Here is a 17,493-nt window from a genome sequence, read left to right as displayed (position 1 = left end):
ATGATTATATACTGCTATATGAAAGAGGATCACGTTATTGCCATTTAAAGTATGTGCAAATGGATAAAAAAGAGAAGGAAAGTGCTATCAGTTATAAGAAATAAAGTTGTATGCTTGAGAGCTACAGACATAATTGGTCAATAAAGATGGGATCAGATTTGAAAAGATATTAATCTTGAAGTCCTAGTTTTAGTCTGCAGAAAACAAAGAAACACTGGAAGTTTTCAAAGAGCAGAGTAATAGTAACACAAAACTAGTTCTTGATAATGCAATCTGGAAAAAATACCACAAAAATATAAATAATAAACGTTAAGATCCTGATAAAATCCAATAAGACATATTTAACAAAATTATCATTAAAAGTTTTGTTAGTGCAATTCATTTAAAAGGTCATTTCAAGAAATCCCAAAAAGCATTTGATAAAATTCATTAGAATTTTTGAAATCCTTTTGAAAATACAAAATTTACAATGACTAATATAACTAGTTATTTTGGCTTAAAACTCAACATTCAGAAAACTAAGATCATGACATCTGGTCCCATCACTTCATGGCAAATAGATGGGGAAACAGTGACAGGCTTTATTTTTTTGGGCTCCAAAATCACTGCAGATGGTGACTGCAGCCATGAAATTAAAAGACACTTACTCCTTGGAAGAAAAGTTATGACCAACCTAGACAACATATTGAAAAGCAGAGACATTACTTGGCCAACAAACGTCCATCTAGTCAAAGCTATGGTTTTTCCAGTACTCATGTATGGATGTGAGAGCTGGACTATAAAGAAAGCTGAGCGTCGAAGAACTGATACTTCTGAACTGTGGTGTTGGAGAAGACTCTTCAAAGTCCCTTGGACAGGAAGGAGATCCAACCAGTCCATCCTAAAGTAAATCAGTCCTGAATATTCATTGGAAGGACTGATGCTGAAGCTGAAACTCCAATACTTCAGTCACCTGATGCGAGGAACTGACTTATTTGAAAAGACTCTGATGCTGGGCAAGATTGAAGGTGGGAGTAGAAGGGGATGACAGAGGATGAGATGGTTGGATGGCATCACTGACTCAATGGACATGAGTTTGAGTAAACTCCAGGAGCTGATGATGGACAGGGAAGCCCAGCATGCTGCACTTCATGGGTTCACAAAGAGTCAGACACTACTGAGTGACTGAACTGAAACTGTTCCACCTTTCTAGAAAACAACTTGGCAATATGTATCAAAATACTTAGATTTTCACATTTTTCCCATGTATTAATAGTTTCACTTCTGAAATTTATCATAAAATAATCATGCATAATCACAAATTTTAGCTCCAAATATATTCCTAGCAGCTTTGTAAATAATAATGAAATTTAGCCAAACATTCAACAAGAAGACTATTACATTAGTTTATTTTTTAAATGATATAGAAACCCTTCTACATTTTGTAATGGCAAAAATTCCATAAACTATTTAATTTTTTTATTTTTAAAAGTTAGTTTAATTTGAATTTTAAATTTTTTAAAATAAAAAGAAAAATGAAAATGATAATAGTGAGATATGCTATTTACCTATAAATGATAAAATTAGGATGCTTATCCTCTTTAGTGCTTAATTTTCTATAATGACTACCTTAGTCATAATCAGGAAAAATAACAAACAAAGTAATTTGAAATTTAAAAAACATTTGAGGAGGTGGATGGATGAATGGTCGCATTTCAAGTTTTTCTAGCTTTAATTTTAGAATGTATTTTTGAAAAAGACTAAGTTTCTCAAGGTAACTCAAAAGCCTATTATAATTCTAATCAAAGTCTCAGAAATTTTTTTTAAAAAAGTTAACAAAGTAATTCTATAGGCAATAAAAACTGTTATTTTTTTCCTAAAGGAAACAGACATATGGGACATATACCCCTAAGTATAAGATGTTATACACTTTTAAATAACCAGAGGATAAAATAAGTCTTCAAGTAAATTGCAGTGATGCGAGAACATCAACAGTCATACTGAGTGTATAAAGAAGACTATGAGCCCAGCTATTTTAAAAATACAGGGATAGATAGATGATAAAAGACTAAAAGGAAATTTTTAATGTTATCAATGCTTATCTATGAAATTATAGTGACGTTTTCTGTGAAATAGTTTTTCAAGCAAGATGAAAACAAATACCATACCATTATCTTCTTTTCCTTATGGTACTTCCTTAGAAATGCCTTGTATTGTTTCAGTTTTCCATGAGAAACTTTAAAAAAATGAGAGTTTACAACATGTAAATATACAAATATCCTTTAAAATTGAAAAGCAGATTATATATAATTATATATATTAAGAAAATTATATATAAAACTATCCAATGATATCAACCAGTTATTAAATTTTAAAAATTTATTTAATTGAAGGATAATTACCATATTGTGATGGGTTTTGCCATACATCAACATGACTCAGCCATAGGCACATATGTGTCCCCTTCCTCCTGGTCCCCCCTCCCACTTCACCCCATCCCTCCTGGTTGTCATAGAGCATCAGCTTTGGGGTCCCAAACTCCAATTAAATATTTTGATAAGCATAATGCTAGACGCATAGTGCTAGTCCAAGTTAAATTCTATCTTTTTCCTTTTGCTATTTAGAAATGTCACCTTCCAACTAGTCTGTCTTTAGTACTTGCTCCTATATCTACAATTTTATCTTAATCCCTTCTTACTGAACAACCCCAAGTTTTTCAAACAGCTCAGCCACTTACATTTGGTTGTTTCATGGTCACCTTAAATACAATACGGTACAGGACTCTGGAGCATGGCCCAGTGTGAAAGACTATGGGGGCTTTGAAGTCAGATAATCTAGACCTGAGTCTAACTCTGATACTTACATATTGAGGACAATGAGTACATAAAAAGTTGTTTTTTAAAATTGTGCACATGTGCTTTCTCTCTCCCTGTATGTTTATATAGACACAGCTATATATATGTAACTTGAATAATTTCAAAAATTTTTTAAATAATTAAAAATTCCATAAGAAAATTCTCACAGTAGTGAATTTAATAACATTGTATTTAAACACACTCAGATTTTGAAAACTCAAGGTCTGAAAATGATATTAAGTAGCTAAATAATTATATCTGTTTAATACACAGAAAATATAAGTACATCATTCTTAAGACATATATGACAAGTATGCCCATTAAAGAATAAGAATCACCATTAGTATCTAAAAGCATTCCAAAAGTGTTAAAAATACAACTAGATAAAGGTTATATAAATACTGAAAAGCAGTAAAAATTATCATTACTTACAGATAAGCTTTTCACTCAGTCTGCAGTTATCCAATAGTGAATGGTAAGTATTTCTCACAAACTAACTTAGCTTATATAGGTGAAGTCTCACTCCTTTTACTTTGCTTATAGGTCTAGCTGTTTTTAAATCTTGATTCTTGCTGACTTGCTTGTCTCTAGTACCAATATTTGTTAATGCAACTCTGTTTCCCTGATATTCAGTTATCTCTGCTCCAGCTCAAAGTTTAGAACTGTTTTAGGTTTTGTCGCAGCAACACTTGCTTTGAATCCAAATGGTCACATTCAACTAAAAAGCCATATTGGACCATTTTGAAATGAAGAGGTTTTAAAATAAAATAAATGTATGTTTTTAGATATTTTATACCTTAGGATTTCCTTCTTTATGAGAATACACACACAGATAGACACAAACACAACAGATACACATACAACTGATAATTACTTTATGCATATAAAAAATAGATTTACTTGTCCTGGAAATTATTCTGTTCCACTCAAATATTTCAGAAGCATGGTTTTTCAAAAGAATTGAACATTCTGCTAATCTTGACTCCATGGCCATAGCTGCATCATCTACTCGCAGGACATTTCCCCACAGATGTGTATAAATGGAAGTAAATGAACTATCTTCTTTTATTTTCTTCATAATGTGTAACAATTTATCACTATCCCATAAATGGATTTCCTTTGGCCAATGATCCTGCAGAAAGTGTGAGACAATACAACTTAAATCATTTTTTAAATGAATTTAGAGTTCAAAAATCAATGAGCTAAAATTGAAGTTTTATCATACAGCATGATTTTTATTAAATATATATTTTTTTAATTTGTAAAAAACCATAAACTTTAGAAGTTTCAAATGCTTTACAAAAACCTTTCTTCCTGAATCATTTGAAAGTAAGTTGCTTACTTGACTGATGCCCCCATCATCCTTGAATACTTGAGCATTTATTTCCAAAGAACAAAAACATTCCCCTACATAACCAACTATAACCATCAGAATCAGGAAATAGCATTGTTACATCATTCCTATATAATTCTCTGAGATTACTCGAGTTCACCAACTAAATCAATAATGCTCTTTATGGTAAAAGGATCTAGTTCAGTATCACACATTGCATTTAAGCATCATATGTTTTTAATCCCCTTCGGTCTACAACAGTTCCTCAGTCTTGACCTCTATGTAATTAAAGCTGTGAGTTCATACTGATAAACCTAATTCCAGTTCCAAACATTCTAGTTTTCTCTTTTTCCATAATTACCATCTCCAAGAATGAAAAACCTAACTGACATTATCTTAAATACATGTACTGATTTGATCAATCTTCTCAGGTAACCAATCTCTCCTATCTACTGTTAGACTCCTCAGTATATGGATGCCCTTCTCATTCTGCTTAGGCTCTGACTTTCCAAACCAGGCCACAGCCTGTCTCTGTATTTCCCTGAACCACCTGCCCACCCCGGTCACACGTGAATACCATCCTCACCCTCTTGAACTCCGACACCTGTGGGGTCACATAGATACCTTCCCCATGGTGGCAGAGTTCAGAAAGCCTGCTCTGGGTGACCACAGCACATTTCCTTTCCTTATCAGTGTGGATGCTGCCTTGTTTTGACCTCCAAATGGCTTTAGGACTACATTGTTCAGGAACGGAAGGAGAAGAAGGAAAGGGAAGGAAAGGGGAATTACAACATTAATATTTGCAAATCTAAACACAAGATACTCTTTTAATTGAGTTGTTGAATACCAAAACAAAGAAAGATAACATACATAATTAAAGGTTTGTGAATGAATAAGAGAATGCTTTCTGAAATAGTAGCAGTTTTCATAGGATGAAACTCTTTTAAGAAGAATGTGGGTAAGATATTCTGGGAATTTAGCTTAAATGGGAATAAATCTGAAGTCTGCAGATTAGAAATTTTAAATTTTGCCTTGATCTATTCTACTTCCATTTTTCTTCCTTTAAAAGCTTCCTAAATCCAGTATATTCTGTAATGGTAACAGGTATCTGAATAATACCCAGAGTTTAATGCTGAAAAACGTCCCTAGCAGGACCTAGGTCCCCCTGCCATTTTGGAAAAAGTGAATTTTAGATGCATCAGTGCTCTCTCATAAGTCCTACAAACATACATCTTAAACAAAACACATAATCACCTGGGGAAGTTTTCCAGCCTTAAAATATGGATATTATGTGTCAAAAATACAAAGATCTCTGAAAAATAAGATATGATCACAAGATACACTCCCTGGAGACAAACATTGTCAAATTAGAATGACAGCCACATTTGAAAACATAGTCCTTATGTTAGGGGTCATCCCTATTGTTAGGGAAGTTAGGAAAGTGGCAAGAGGCTAAAATGGAAATGAAATTTGGGGAAAGTGGGGAGAGGCTAAAATGGAAATGAACTTGAACAGATTTTACAACATGCCTGAAGGTTTATGAAAATACACCTTTATGTCAGACTTGAGGTATTTCAACTCTTGTTCAAGATATTGAATTATACTATATAATTATACTATGAATAAAGTGTACTGAAATTCTACCAGTTTGATTAGATTATGTTTTCTCTAAATACAGAGATATATCTGGTTAATCTATAAAGGATAAAATTAAGATGCTTATCTTTTTTAGTGCTTTTCTCTATAATTTTCTAAAATGGCTATCTTAGTTATAACCAGAAAAAAAAAAAATTAGTAATTTTGAAATTTAAAAAATCCCACTTTAAGGTAGTTGATAGATGTGTGGTGGCACTTAAAGTCTTTATAGCTCTAACACTATGTGATTTTAGAATGTATTTTTTAAAAGGACTGTTTCTAAAAGTAATTTCAAAAGTCTATTGTAATTCCAATCAAACTTTCAACAATTTCTTTTGAAACTGTCAAAGTAATTCTAAGGGCAATCAAAAAGAATTGCTGTGTTTTGCTAAAGGAAAAGGACTGATATGTGTACCAGTGGTGAAGGTCCCATAAAATAGGATATTCTACTCACCAAGTTTTGAAGCTTTAAAAATTCTTCAATGTTCTTTGGAGGTTCTTGAATTTTCTAATGAAGTAAAATCAATATTGTTCATTAACATAAATTCAGATTGTTTATAGGATGGTTACACTTAAATAAATTAAGTACATTATGATACTGGACTTCAGTTATAATTTTCAGAGCTATAAGTAAGATATTGTAAACTATTCTCTTTGTAAAGTTCTTGTACTTTGAAAAGGGACAGAGATTAATGTTTAAATTCTGAGTCTGCGAACCAAATTCTATAAAAGGCCTCCTTCTCATACACTTTCTAGAGAAAAGCTTCATATGAATCCTGCTCAACGTCCTCATTTCTAATTCCATCATGAGTTCCAAGATATTTTGGGCTATCTTGGACTGTGTCTACAATAAATTCAGAGTCAATAATATATAATAACATTCTCCTCTTACTGATGAAATATTTTAAGAGGCACAGAAGTGACCTGGTGAAAATAAATCTTTGAATGTTTCAACGTAATAAGTTATACTCCCATTTTTGTTAGTTTCTTTGTAAACTGAAAATGCAGTCTTTCACTAGACAGATTAATTTTAATCCAGACATTTTTGCTACTCCTTGTTTTGGAGACTGCATACATATTCTTCCTCCTGTTTAGAAGGATCCCTGTTCCAAACTCTCTCCCTTCAATTCATTCTTGACCTATTTAACTCTTATATCAAACATGAAATTAAAAGTTACTTTTCTAGGAAGTCTTCCTAGGTCCTCCAAAGATCCTTTACGGTAACAACAGCAGATTTGTTTCTCTATGAGGACAGAAAATGTAGTGTAACCACAGCTGAAGAGTCAAAATTTCATGTGGTGGCTGGCCAATGGTTGTAAATTCTGCACGTAAACTGGCAATGTTCTTAAATTAATGAATAAATGAGTAGATTAATGTCAAAGAAATGTGTAGGTATTTTAAAAAAATAATAAAACCATTTCTAAAGAATGAAAAACCAATGAGAAGGCAAAAATAACAAGACTTCAGAATATCCTACTATAATACCCTAATGCTCTGAAGATGACATGTCTGAAAAGACTATCTTACAGTTTAATTTACTATAACATACTTCACATCAATAGATACAATGACCAAGATTACAAAATCACAAGGCCATGCTTTACAAAATGACTACACATTTGAGGCTGAATAGAATATTTCATTGTCTTAATACTGTTATAAATAAATATATACCAGGTAATAACAAATAAAGAACATATGTTACAGTCATTATAAAAAATAAGTATACAGAAGCAAAGATGTGTAGAGCTGTCAAGAAATTTTATAAAAAACATGTGGCTTTAGGCCTAGTCAAACTGAGAAAAGAAAAAAATAAGATGGTGTGTATAGAATACTGAAAGACAAAAAAAATGTTCATGATATAGTATCTTTAGGGATAGTGAGACTAGCAATTTTACTAGAGGAAAGCCATCAGTATTTCTTGAAATGCACAGAATACAAAGGAATATAATTACAACAATTTAAATGGTACCCTTTCTCCCTGCCTTGTAATGGATGTCAAACCACTTCTAGAACAAAGCACTAAAAAATACCCACATTTCAACTAAAGGGAATTAGAAAACTGAATTAAAGAAATGAAATGTGCATAGGAAAATTTCAGTTAATTTCAATATAAAATTCCAGAGTTCTCTAGGGGGAAAGTTAAAAGGAGGTGAGGCATAAACTAAACAGGCTTATGACCTTTGTAGGATGTAGGATACAAAATGCTGATGATTCCACGGTAACAACAAGAAAATCCTGGACCAAAGAAAAATCTTACTTTTTTATGGGGTTCGTGAGAAGTGGTGGATGCCACTAAGCAGGACTGTATAATGTATGACACTTGAGAATGCCGGTGCTCAAAAAATAAGAATTTTAAGATGGTAACATCAGATCATTAAACCTAGTGTAGGGTCTTTCCTATCAGTAGATGCATGCAACTGCACAGTTTGCAAGCCCATGAAGCTGCCCTCCTGGGAAACCCTGGTGACCCGAAATACAGAAAAATCTCCTTTATAAGTAAGTATAAAGTTGTGGCAGTTCCCTTACCTGACAGTGAGTTCTGTGCGGCAATTGAGGGAAAAGTTGGCCTGCCATGGGGCAGTAACTTTGAAGAGATGAAGAGAAATCAGCTGGGCTTCAAGTGTCTGCATGAGCTGGGGAACAGACTGGAGTCTGAAAGATACCCAAATGAAAAAAAATAAATGACTCAACCAAAAAGTCCCTTCCCAGGTGCCCACACCTTGCTTCTGAATTTTGTCAAGAAAGCAGCAGTAGAGGAGGGGCTGGAAAGATACAGAACCTAGACAAGCCAACACATGCTTATAGTACTTGGGTTCGAGGAGCCCAGACAGAGTTGGGTCCAAAGGTGAACTGAAATCATCGAAAACTTCATTCCACATGTGTCCCAACTCAACGCTGACAAGTGATAAGAGGTGGCTCTCAAGAGGGAGGTTGGAGGTTGAGTTAGTCACAGGTGAGCTCAATCTAATTAAAGCTACAATCAATCCTAAAGCCCAACTCAAATCTAGGAGGATTTTAAAAAATCAGCCTCTCACTTGAAGTGCTAAGGACAGAAAAAGGCTTATGCTCTCAAAACTAAAATTAAATTAAACTTTAGTCTCCACAATTTTTTCCACATAATATCTAATACACAATAAAACAATTTCAAGACATACAAAGAAGGAAAATGGGATCCACAATCAAAAGAAAATACAGTCAGTACAAACCAATTCACTGAGAATCCAGTTATTGTAATTAGCCTCAAGGACTTAAAAAGTATTATAAATACATTAAAGACTTTACAGTATAGGTTTGATTATAGTGCGTGAAGCTATGGAGTATTTCAAGAGATATAAAAACTCCAAAATAGAAACAGATGAGAATTCTAGAACTATGCAAACACTAAATATAAGAAAACTAGTGTCAATATCAGACAAAGTAGACTTTAAGACAAGGAAAATTATCAGACATAAATAAGGTTATTTCACATTAACAAAAAGTTAGTTCATTAAGTCATACCAATGACAAATGCATCTGCATTTACTAAAAGAGTTTCAAAAGAAAGGTAGCAGAAGTTTATAAAACTAAAGGGAAATACAGGGATTGACCTACACCTTGCAGGCCTGCAAGCCTTGTAATTGCTCAGTTGTGAGACTGAAGAAAGAACCTGTAAATGGTGACAGAAACATCAACAGTTTGAAATCTTACAAGTCCAGAGTCCTGGAGCTACACCTCAACCCAAAAGGCAGTCCGGGCACGATAGTAATCTTCACTGTTTCAGGAAAAGGAGGCTACCATTTATAGGGGCAATTAACCTCCGATTGGCTCATCAGCCACCAGGTAAACTAGCAGAGGCGGGTCCTTTGCAGCCCCACTGGCTAATGAGGGCAAATGTTTCCCCTTGATAAACTAGCAGGTAAAGCTGCTTTGGTCCAAGGATTAGAATAATAACTGTCTGGGGAAGGAACTGGTTGAGCAGGGGATATACAAAGAGGAGAAGAACTGCCATTTTGCAGGGTCTGATCATACAACAGGCAAAACCACAGTCATAGCTGGAGATTTTAGCATATTGCTTTGGGTAACTGACAAGTCAAGTACACACACACACACACACACACACACACACACACACACACACACAAATCAGTCAGGAGATAGAAGGTTTGAACAACATTATCAAGCAACTTAACTTAATTGATATTTATAGAACAACTAAATCCCACAACTGTAGAATACACAGTCTTTTTAAGTAATAAAACGTGGAACCTTCACTAAGATGGACTCATGCTGTACCATAAGACAAGACTAAAAAATTACAAATAATTGAAATCATTCAGGGTATGTTCTCTGACCATAATAGAAAATAGTAACAAAAAGACAACTAGAGAATCCTTAAATATTAAACAATCCATTTCTAGCTCAAAGAGGAAGCAATAAGAAAAATTAGAAAATTTTCTAATTGAAAGATAATGAAAACACAATGCCTCAAACTTTGTGGGATACACCTAAACCTATGCTTAGAGGAAAGCTAAAAAACTGAAAAGAATCTAAAAATAAGTAGAAAAAGGAATAAAAAGATATGAGAAGACAAAATAAAGATATGAAAATAGAGAACTCAACAAATTGCAAGTTGGTCTTTTAAAAGATTTTTAAAAAGGTACTTTAGTAGGTTGAATTTTTAAAATGTGAGAAAAAAATAAATGACCAATACCAGGGAGGATGAAAAGGATGTCATTAGGGAACCTACACTGATTAAATGAATTAGGGGCATATAATTTAAAACTGTGTCAATAATTTAACAACCTACATGAAATGGGCAAATCCTTAAAAACAATAATCACCAAAACTGAAAGAAGATGATAAAACAACTTTCAAAAATAGAGGAGGGAATACTTTCTTATAAAGCGAGTATAACTTTGATAACAGAATCTGACAAGATTACAAAAAAAGAAAATTATAAACCAAATGTCCCTCAAGAACACAGATACAAATATCTTTAGCAAATTACTAGCGACTTGAGGAAAGTCAGGTATACAAAGAATACGTCATGCTCATGTGTGATTTACCCCGGAATTCCAAAATCAGTTCTAATACTTTTATATTGTCTCTAATATATCATCAGTGTGGGGCAGGATTCAGAGCTATGAGATTTGTGGTAATCTTTAATGCCTGAATTTTTAGATTCTATGTAATTGTTTAAACTGATTTTTATTCAGAATGATGACACATTAAAGATTCATAGAAGACTTGAACATAAATATTTTGCATTTAGGTATTTTAACTTTAAATCTAGTATTTTCAAAACACAATTCATGATTATTGCTTGAAACACAAGTCCTTAGTAGATAAATCTTATCCTTAATTATAGAGGTTTCACAGTTATTCAGGTTGGAAGTCTGAATTATCTTAAACTCTTCCTTCTCCTTCCTTATCTCCTATATCCATTTTATCTCCACAGTTCCTTTAAAATATATTTAATCATGCCTACTTTAACATTTCTAATATTAACATAATAGTTTCATTTATGGCTTGTTTTTATCAAGTCATATGTGCAACTTATTTTTGTTCAAGTAAAGCACACATACAGTAAATTGCACACCTCTTAAGTGTACGGATTGATTTTTCAATCTTTCATTAGATTTATCCCATTGTATACTCCTATTTTATGGTATGTTTTAAATGTTTAAGCCACAAATGTATTTTAAACACGTCCTTTTCTATGGTTTCTTCATAGTTAATAGAAATATAAATGATTTTTCTATTTAAATCACCTATATTGAGGTATAATTTACTTACTACACAATTACTATGTAAAAGAATTACCATTTAAAGTGACAATGCATACATCCATGTAACCCTCATTACAGTTAAAATGTGTAGCATTTAGGGACTTCCCTGGCGGTCCAGCAGCTAAGACCCTGAGCTCCCAAAGCAGGGGGCTTGAGTTCAATCCTGTTTCAGGCAGCTAGATCCCACATGCCACAACTAAGATTTTGCATGCCACAACTAAAAGAAAAGATACTGCATGCCACCACTAAGACTTGGCACGGTTAGAAAAATAAACATTTTAAAAAATGTACCCTGGAGAAGGAAATGGCAACCCACTCCAATATTCTTGCCTGGGGAACCCCATAGACAAGAGTAGCCTGGCAGGCTACAGTCCACAGAGTCGCAGAGTCAGACACAACTTAGCAACCAAATTACAACAACAAACACACAATCAGGCAGATTGTGATTTGGGGAAATGCGTTTTGATGGAAATGTGGCATAAAACAGAGTGAAGTGACCTAGCAATATGGAATGTAGAGTTTTTTAAGAAATTAAAATTTGTGTATAGAGTCATAGTTGCAGATATTCAAATAATAAAGTCTGTGGCTAAAGAGAAAAAATTGTGTAACATTCTGTTGTTGTTCAGTGCCTAAGTTGTATCTGACCCTTGCGACCCCATGGACTGCATGCAGCACACCAGCCTGTCTTCCACTGTCTCTTAGAGTTTGCTCAAATTCATGTTCATTGAGCTGGTGACATCATCTAACTATCTCATCCTCAGCTGCCCCCTTCTTTTGCCTTCAATCTTTCCCAGCATCAGGGTCTTTTCCAATGAGTTGGCTCTTTGCATCAAGTGGCCAAATTATTGGAGCTTCAGCATTAGTCCTTCCAGTGAATATTCAGGGTTGATTTCTTTTAGGATTTACTGGTTTGATCTCTTTGCTGTGCAAGGGACTCTTAAGAGTTTTCTCCTGCACCACAATTGGAAAGTATCAATTCTTCAGGGCTCCGCCTTCTTTGAGGTCCAACTCTCATATCCATACATGACTACTGGAAAAACCATAGCTTTGACTATATGAACCTTTGTCTGGAAAGTGATGTATCTATCTGTTTTTAATATGCTGTCTAGGTTTGTGATATCTTTCCTTCCTAGGAGCAGATGTCTTTTAATTTCATGGCTGCAGTCACCATCCACAGTGATTTTGGAGTCCAAGAAAATAAAATCTGTCCTTGCTTCCACTTTTTCCTTTTGTATTTGCCATGAATTCATGGGACCAGATGCCACGATCTTAGTTTTTTTGAATGTTGTTTCAAGCTAACCTTTTCACTCTCCTCTTTCACCTTCATCAAGAGGCTCTTTAGTGCCTCTTCACTTCCTGCCATTAGAGTAGTATCATCTTCATATCTGAGATTGTTGATATTGCTGCTGGCAATCTTGATTCCAGCCTGTGACTGATCCAGCCAGGCATTTTGCATGATGTACTTTGCATGTAAGTTAAATAACTAGGGAGACAATATACAGCCTTGCCATATTCCTTTCCCCAGTTTTGAACCAGTCAGCTGTTCCATGTGTGGTTCTAACTGTTGCTTCTTGAACTGCATACAGGTTTCTCAGGAGGCAGGTAAGGTTGTTTGTTATTCCTATCTCTTTAAGAATTTTTCATAGTTTTCTATGATCCACACAAAGGCTTTCATATAGTCAGTGAAGCAGAAGTAAATGTTTTTCTGGAATTCCCTGCTCTCTCCATGATCCAACAAATGTTGGCAATTTGATCTCTGGTTCCTCTGCCTTTTCTAAACCCAGCTTGTACATTTGGAAGTTCTTGGTTCATGTACTGCTGATGCCTAGCTTGAAGGATTTTGAGCACAACTTTGCTAGCACGTGAAAGGAGCGCAATTGTACAATAGTTTAAATATTCTTTGGCATGGCTCTTCTTTGGGATTGGAGTAAAAACTGACATTTAGATCACTTCCAAAATGTTTCCAAAATGTTTCCTTGTGCTACTTTATTGTTGATTCCTACAACTTCATGCAAAAATATCCCATCACTGGTGTTAGGCCACACTAATCTGCTTTATGTAACTACAGTTAGCTGTAGATTAACTTTGCCTGGTCTAGCCTTTCACAAAAATGGAAACATAACATTGCATACTCTTTTGTATCTGGTTTCTTTTGCTCAACATAAGATTTCTGAGAAATATCCAAGATCATCAAATATTATTGCTGAGTAGTATTCCAGTGTGTGTGTGTGTGTGTGTGTGTGTGTGTGTGTGTGTGTGTGTGTGTGTGTGTGTGTGTGTGTGTGTGTGTGTGTGTGTGTGTGCATTGCCTTGTTTAAAGAGTTGAGCTATTATAGGAAAAAAGCTGCTATTATAAATGCATACAATTCTGTGGATACATTTTAATTTCTCTTAGGTGGCTAGAAAAGGTAAATAACCTACGACAATTAAAGAAATAGAATTTGTAATGAAAATCTCACAAAGAAAACTGGAGACTCAAATGGCTTCATAAGTAAATTCTATCAAAGATTTAAGGAAGAAACCACACCAACTTTACTCATGATCTTGCAAATAACAAAGGGGAAAGGAATATTTCTAATCATTTAATATTTGTTCTCCTCTATGTGACGTGTCTTTTCCTCTGGCTGCTTTTACAATATTCTCCTTATCACTGGTTTTCAGTAATCAGTGGGGTTGTTTGTCCCTCCTTCCCTCTTCCCCCAATTCCCCCTCTCCTTCCTTTCTTAATTCTATCTAGATTAGCTGAATTTCTGAACATGTCCATTTATAGTTTTCATCAATTTGGATAATTATCCATCATTTTTATTCAAATGTTTTTTTCTTCTGCCTATCTTTCCTTCTGGGACTTCAACTGCATCTGTGGTAGATAGCTTGAAATGGTCCTACACGTCACTAAGACTGCTGGGTTTTTTTTCCGAACATTTTTCCTCTGTTTGTCACTTTGGATAAGTAATGCTGTTAGGTGATACAGTGAAGTCTTCATTTCAGACATTATGTTTTTCCCTAGGGCCTACCATGAAGACCTAACCCTCAAGGTGACTATATTTGGAGATGGGGCCTTTGGAGAGGAAATTAAATTTAATGAAGTCTTAAGGGTGGGGCCTTAGTTCAATAAGAGTGCTATTCTTACAAGAAGAGTAACGGACACCATAGGGATCTTTCTCTCCATGCATGCACAAAGGCTATGTGAGGACACAGTGAGAAAGCAGCCATCTACAAGCCAGAAAGAAAGGTCTCACCGGAAACCAACACTGACAGCACCTTGGTTTTAGACTTCAGGCCTCCACAACTGTGAGAAAATAAATTTCTGTTAAGTTACCAAGTCTGTAGTATTCTATTATAGCAGCTAGAGCAGACTAACATAGATGCAATTTCTCAAAATTGATACAGTCATTGAAATTGTCTATTTCCTTTTTTATCAGTTTTGGTAAATTGTATTTTTCAAGGAAAGCAAAAAATGTCAAATACCTTGATATAAATATTTGCTCTTAATATCCTCTTATTATTTTTATCACCTGTAGGATATTACTACTTTCATTCCTGATATTTGTGTTTTGAGTTTTCTCTTTTTACTTGGTCAGTTTAAGGCTTTTCAATTTTATTGATCTTTTCAAAGAACCAATTTTGGCCTGTTGCTTTCCTCTAGTGCACATTTGTTTTCGTTTTCATTGATTTCTGCTCTTATCATCATTAGTACCTTTTATTCAGATGTTTGAAAATTTTCCAGTGAAAAATCTGATCCTCTTATGAAGACACGTTGAGCTCTACATCACTATTTTAATCTTTATTCTTCAATACAAACAGAAATCCAAGGCTTACTAGATATTTAAGGAACAGCTGCAAAATATCAAAAAAGATAAAAATTAAAAAACAGAAATCAGAGAAGATAACTGAAAATAAAATCTGAGAGGATACAGATAATACAGGAAACAGAAGGAAACTTTTAAAATGTCTTTAAGATTCTTAGAGAGAGTTGATAAAATAATGCATCCCTGAAACCAAAAACAGTATTTTATGAGGCAATAGGGAAAAAAATAAAAGTTATAAATATTATGCTATAAATTAATTAGCGAACAAAATGTTTATGGGGAGGAAGCTGAAGAAATGTTCTAGAAACTAGAATAAAAGTGTTAAAGATAAGAATCAGAGGTTAAAAGATAAGAATTTAGATGATTATTTCCAGAAAATGATTTTCAACCTAGAAATTCAAATATAAATACAGACAGCCCATCAATTAAATACATGGTATGTTTCAGATTTTTAAGCCAGTTAAAAAAAAAAAAAAATCACCATTTCTCCCTATATTAGTTTCACATAGCTGCTCTAACAAATTACTGCAAACTTAACTGCTTAAATCAACACAGGTTTACTTATCTCCCAGATCTGGAGGTCAGAGGCCTGAAATGGGTCTGCAGAACTATACTCCTTCTGGAGGTTCTAGGGGAGAATCTGTTTCCTCGCCTTTTGCAGCTTCTAGGAGCCCCCTACCCTGCTTTGCTCCTTAGCTCCTTCTTTCAACCTCAAAGCCAGTAGTATAGCATCTTCTCCCCTTTCTGACCTCTTGTAATCCATTTTATAGGGACACTTATGATTATGTTGAAACCACCTAGATAATCCTGTAATTTCCTCATTATAGGATCCTTAACTTAATCACATGTACAAAGTTCCTTCTGCCACACAGGAAAACATATCAATAGGATCTGCGTTGAGGGTGGTTATTATGCTGTCTACAATACTCTCATTTACCTTTTCTCAGGAAACTACTAGAAGATATGTTTCAGAAAAACAAAGGATTATGCAAAGAAAAAGGAACAAGTGATCTAACACAGGAGAGAAGTATTGAATTAGTAAAAGCAACCAATACTGAATAGATTAGAGGTTGAAATGCTCTAGAGAGAATATCTGGAAGGAAAACAAAATCAGCTAGGTTAATCAATATGTTTGCTTGTAATGTTTTGTTACTTTGGAAGAGTTTCTGAGGATAGATTATTCATAAGTAGACAGAACATGGCAATTATTAAGGGAAAGAAATAAAAGGTTGTATTAAAAGTTGATGTGATCATATGTGGTTCAGGGTCGAATAATATACAAAAATGTTACTTTAAACAAAAACTGTGAGACTACTACATTGAGAGATGAGTGGATAACAAGAGTGTGGGGGAGAGAAGGAATGTTCACACTTGGGAGTGGTGCTATAAAAGAGCTTTATGATTGACTTCTAAAGGAGAAAGTTAACAGATAATGTTGGAGAGTGAAAAAAAATCAAGAAACTAGTATATTTTGACATATGAAATAAGTAACAGAACAATTGAAAATACTTGAAAAAAATTTTCCTTTTAAGAAAAGTATGGAGGTTACTTAAAAAACTAAAAATAGAACTAGCATATAGCCCAGCAATTCCACTACTGGGCATACACTCAAAGAAAGCCATAATTCAAAGAGATACATGCACTCCAATGTCCACTGAAGCACTATTTACAATAGCCAGGACATGAAAGCAACCTAAATGTCCATCAACAGGGCAATGTATAAAGAAGATGTAGTACATACATACAATGGACTATTACTCAGCCATAAAAAGGAACAAAATAGGGTCATTTGTAGAAATGTGGAGGAACCTAGAGAGTGTCATACAGAGTGAAGTAAGTTGGAATGAGGAAAATATTACATATTAATGAATACATGTGGAATCTAGAAAAATGGTAACGGTGATTCTATTTGCAAAGAAGAAATACAGACATAGACGTAGAGAACCAACATATAGATACCAAAGAGGAAGGGGGACTGGGGGAAATTGGGAGACTGGGATGTATCGATACATACAGTATTGATATTATGTATAAAATAGATAACTAATGAAAAAATGAAATCTAGCAGAGGGGTTGGGGACTACAGGGTTTTTAGCTAAAAACTTAGAATG

General features: G+C 34.2%; 1 protein-coding gene across 34 annotated transcripts in view; it reads right to left on the bottom strand.

The window, feature by feature from the left end:
- FAM227B (family with sequence similarity 227 member B) overlaps nucleotides 1-17,493 on the bottom strand; it is a 217,507-nt gene that overhangs the window by 197,827 nt on the left and 2,187 nt on the right. For 9 of the 34 annotated variants that reach the window (XM_081508367.1, XM_081508368.1, XM_081508372.1 and 6 more), the window contains exons 2-6: nucleotides 15,271-15,410; nucleotides 8,332-8,457; nucleotides 6,257-6,310; nucleotides 3,735-3,966; nucleotides 2,148-2,215 (exon numbers count right to left, since the gene is read on the bottom strand). In XM_081508367.1, coding sequence (XP_081364493.1) covers nucleotides 2,148-2,215; nucleotides 3,735-3,966; nucleotides 6,257-6,310; nucleotides 8,332-8,379 — 402 coding nt within the window. In that variant the 5' untranslated portion in view covers nucleotides 8,380-8,457; nucleotides 15,271-15,410. Of the gene's footprint in view, nucleotides 1-2,147; nucleotides 2,216-3,708; nucleotides 3,967-4,753; nucleotides 4,902-6,256; nucleotides 6,311-6,980; nucleotides 7,147-8,331; nucleotides 8,458-15,270; nucleotides 15,411-17,493 lie in introns of all 34 variants that reach the window. The other 25 variants (XM_081508376.1, XM_081508389.1, XM_081508396.1 and 22 more) reach the window with 9 other exon arrangements.

This window comes from Giraffa tippelskirchi, chromosome 7, assembly GCF_054371585.1.
Source record: "Giraffa tippelskirchi isolate mGirTip1 chromosome 7, T2T-mGirTip1v1.2.pri, whole genome shotgun sequence".
Lineage (NCBI taxonomy): Eukaryota > Metazoa > Chordata > Mammalia > Artiodactyla > Giraffidae > Giraffa > Giraffa tippelskirchi.
This window is presented reverse-complemented; position numbering and strand designations above follow the sequence as displayed.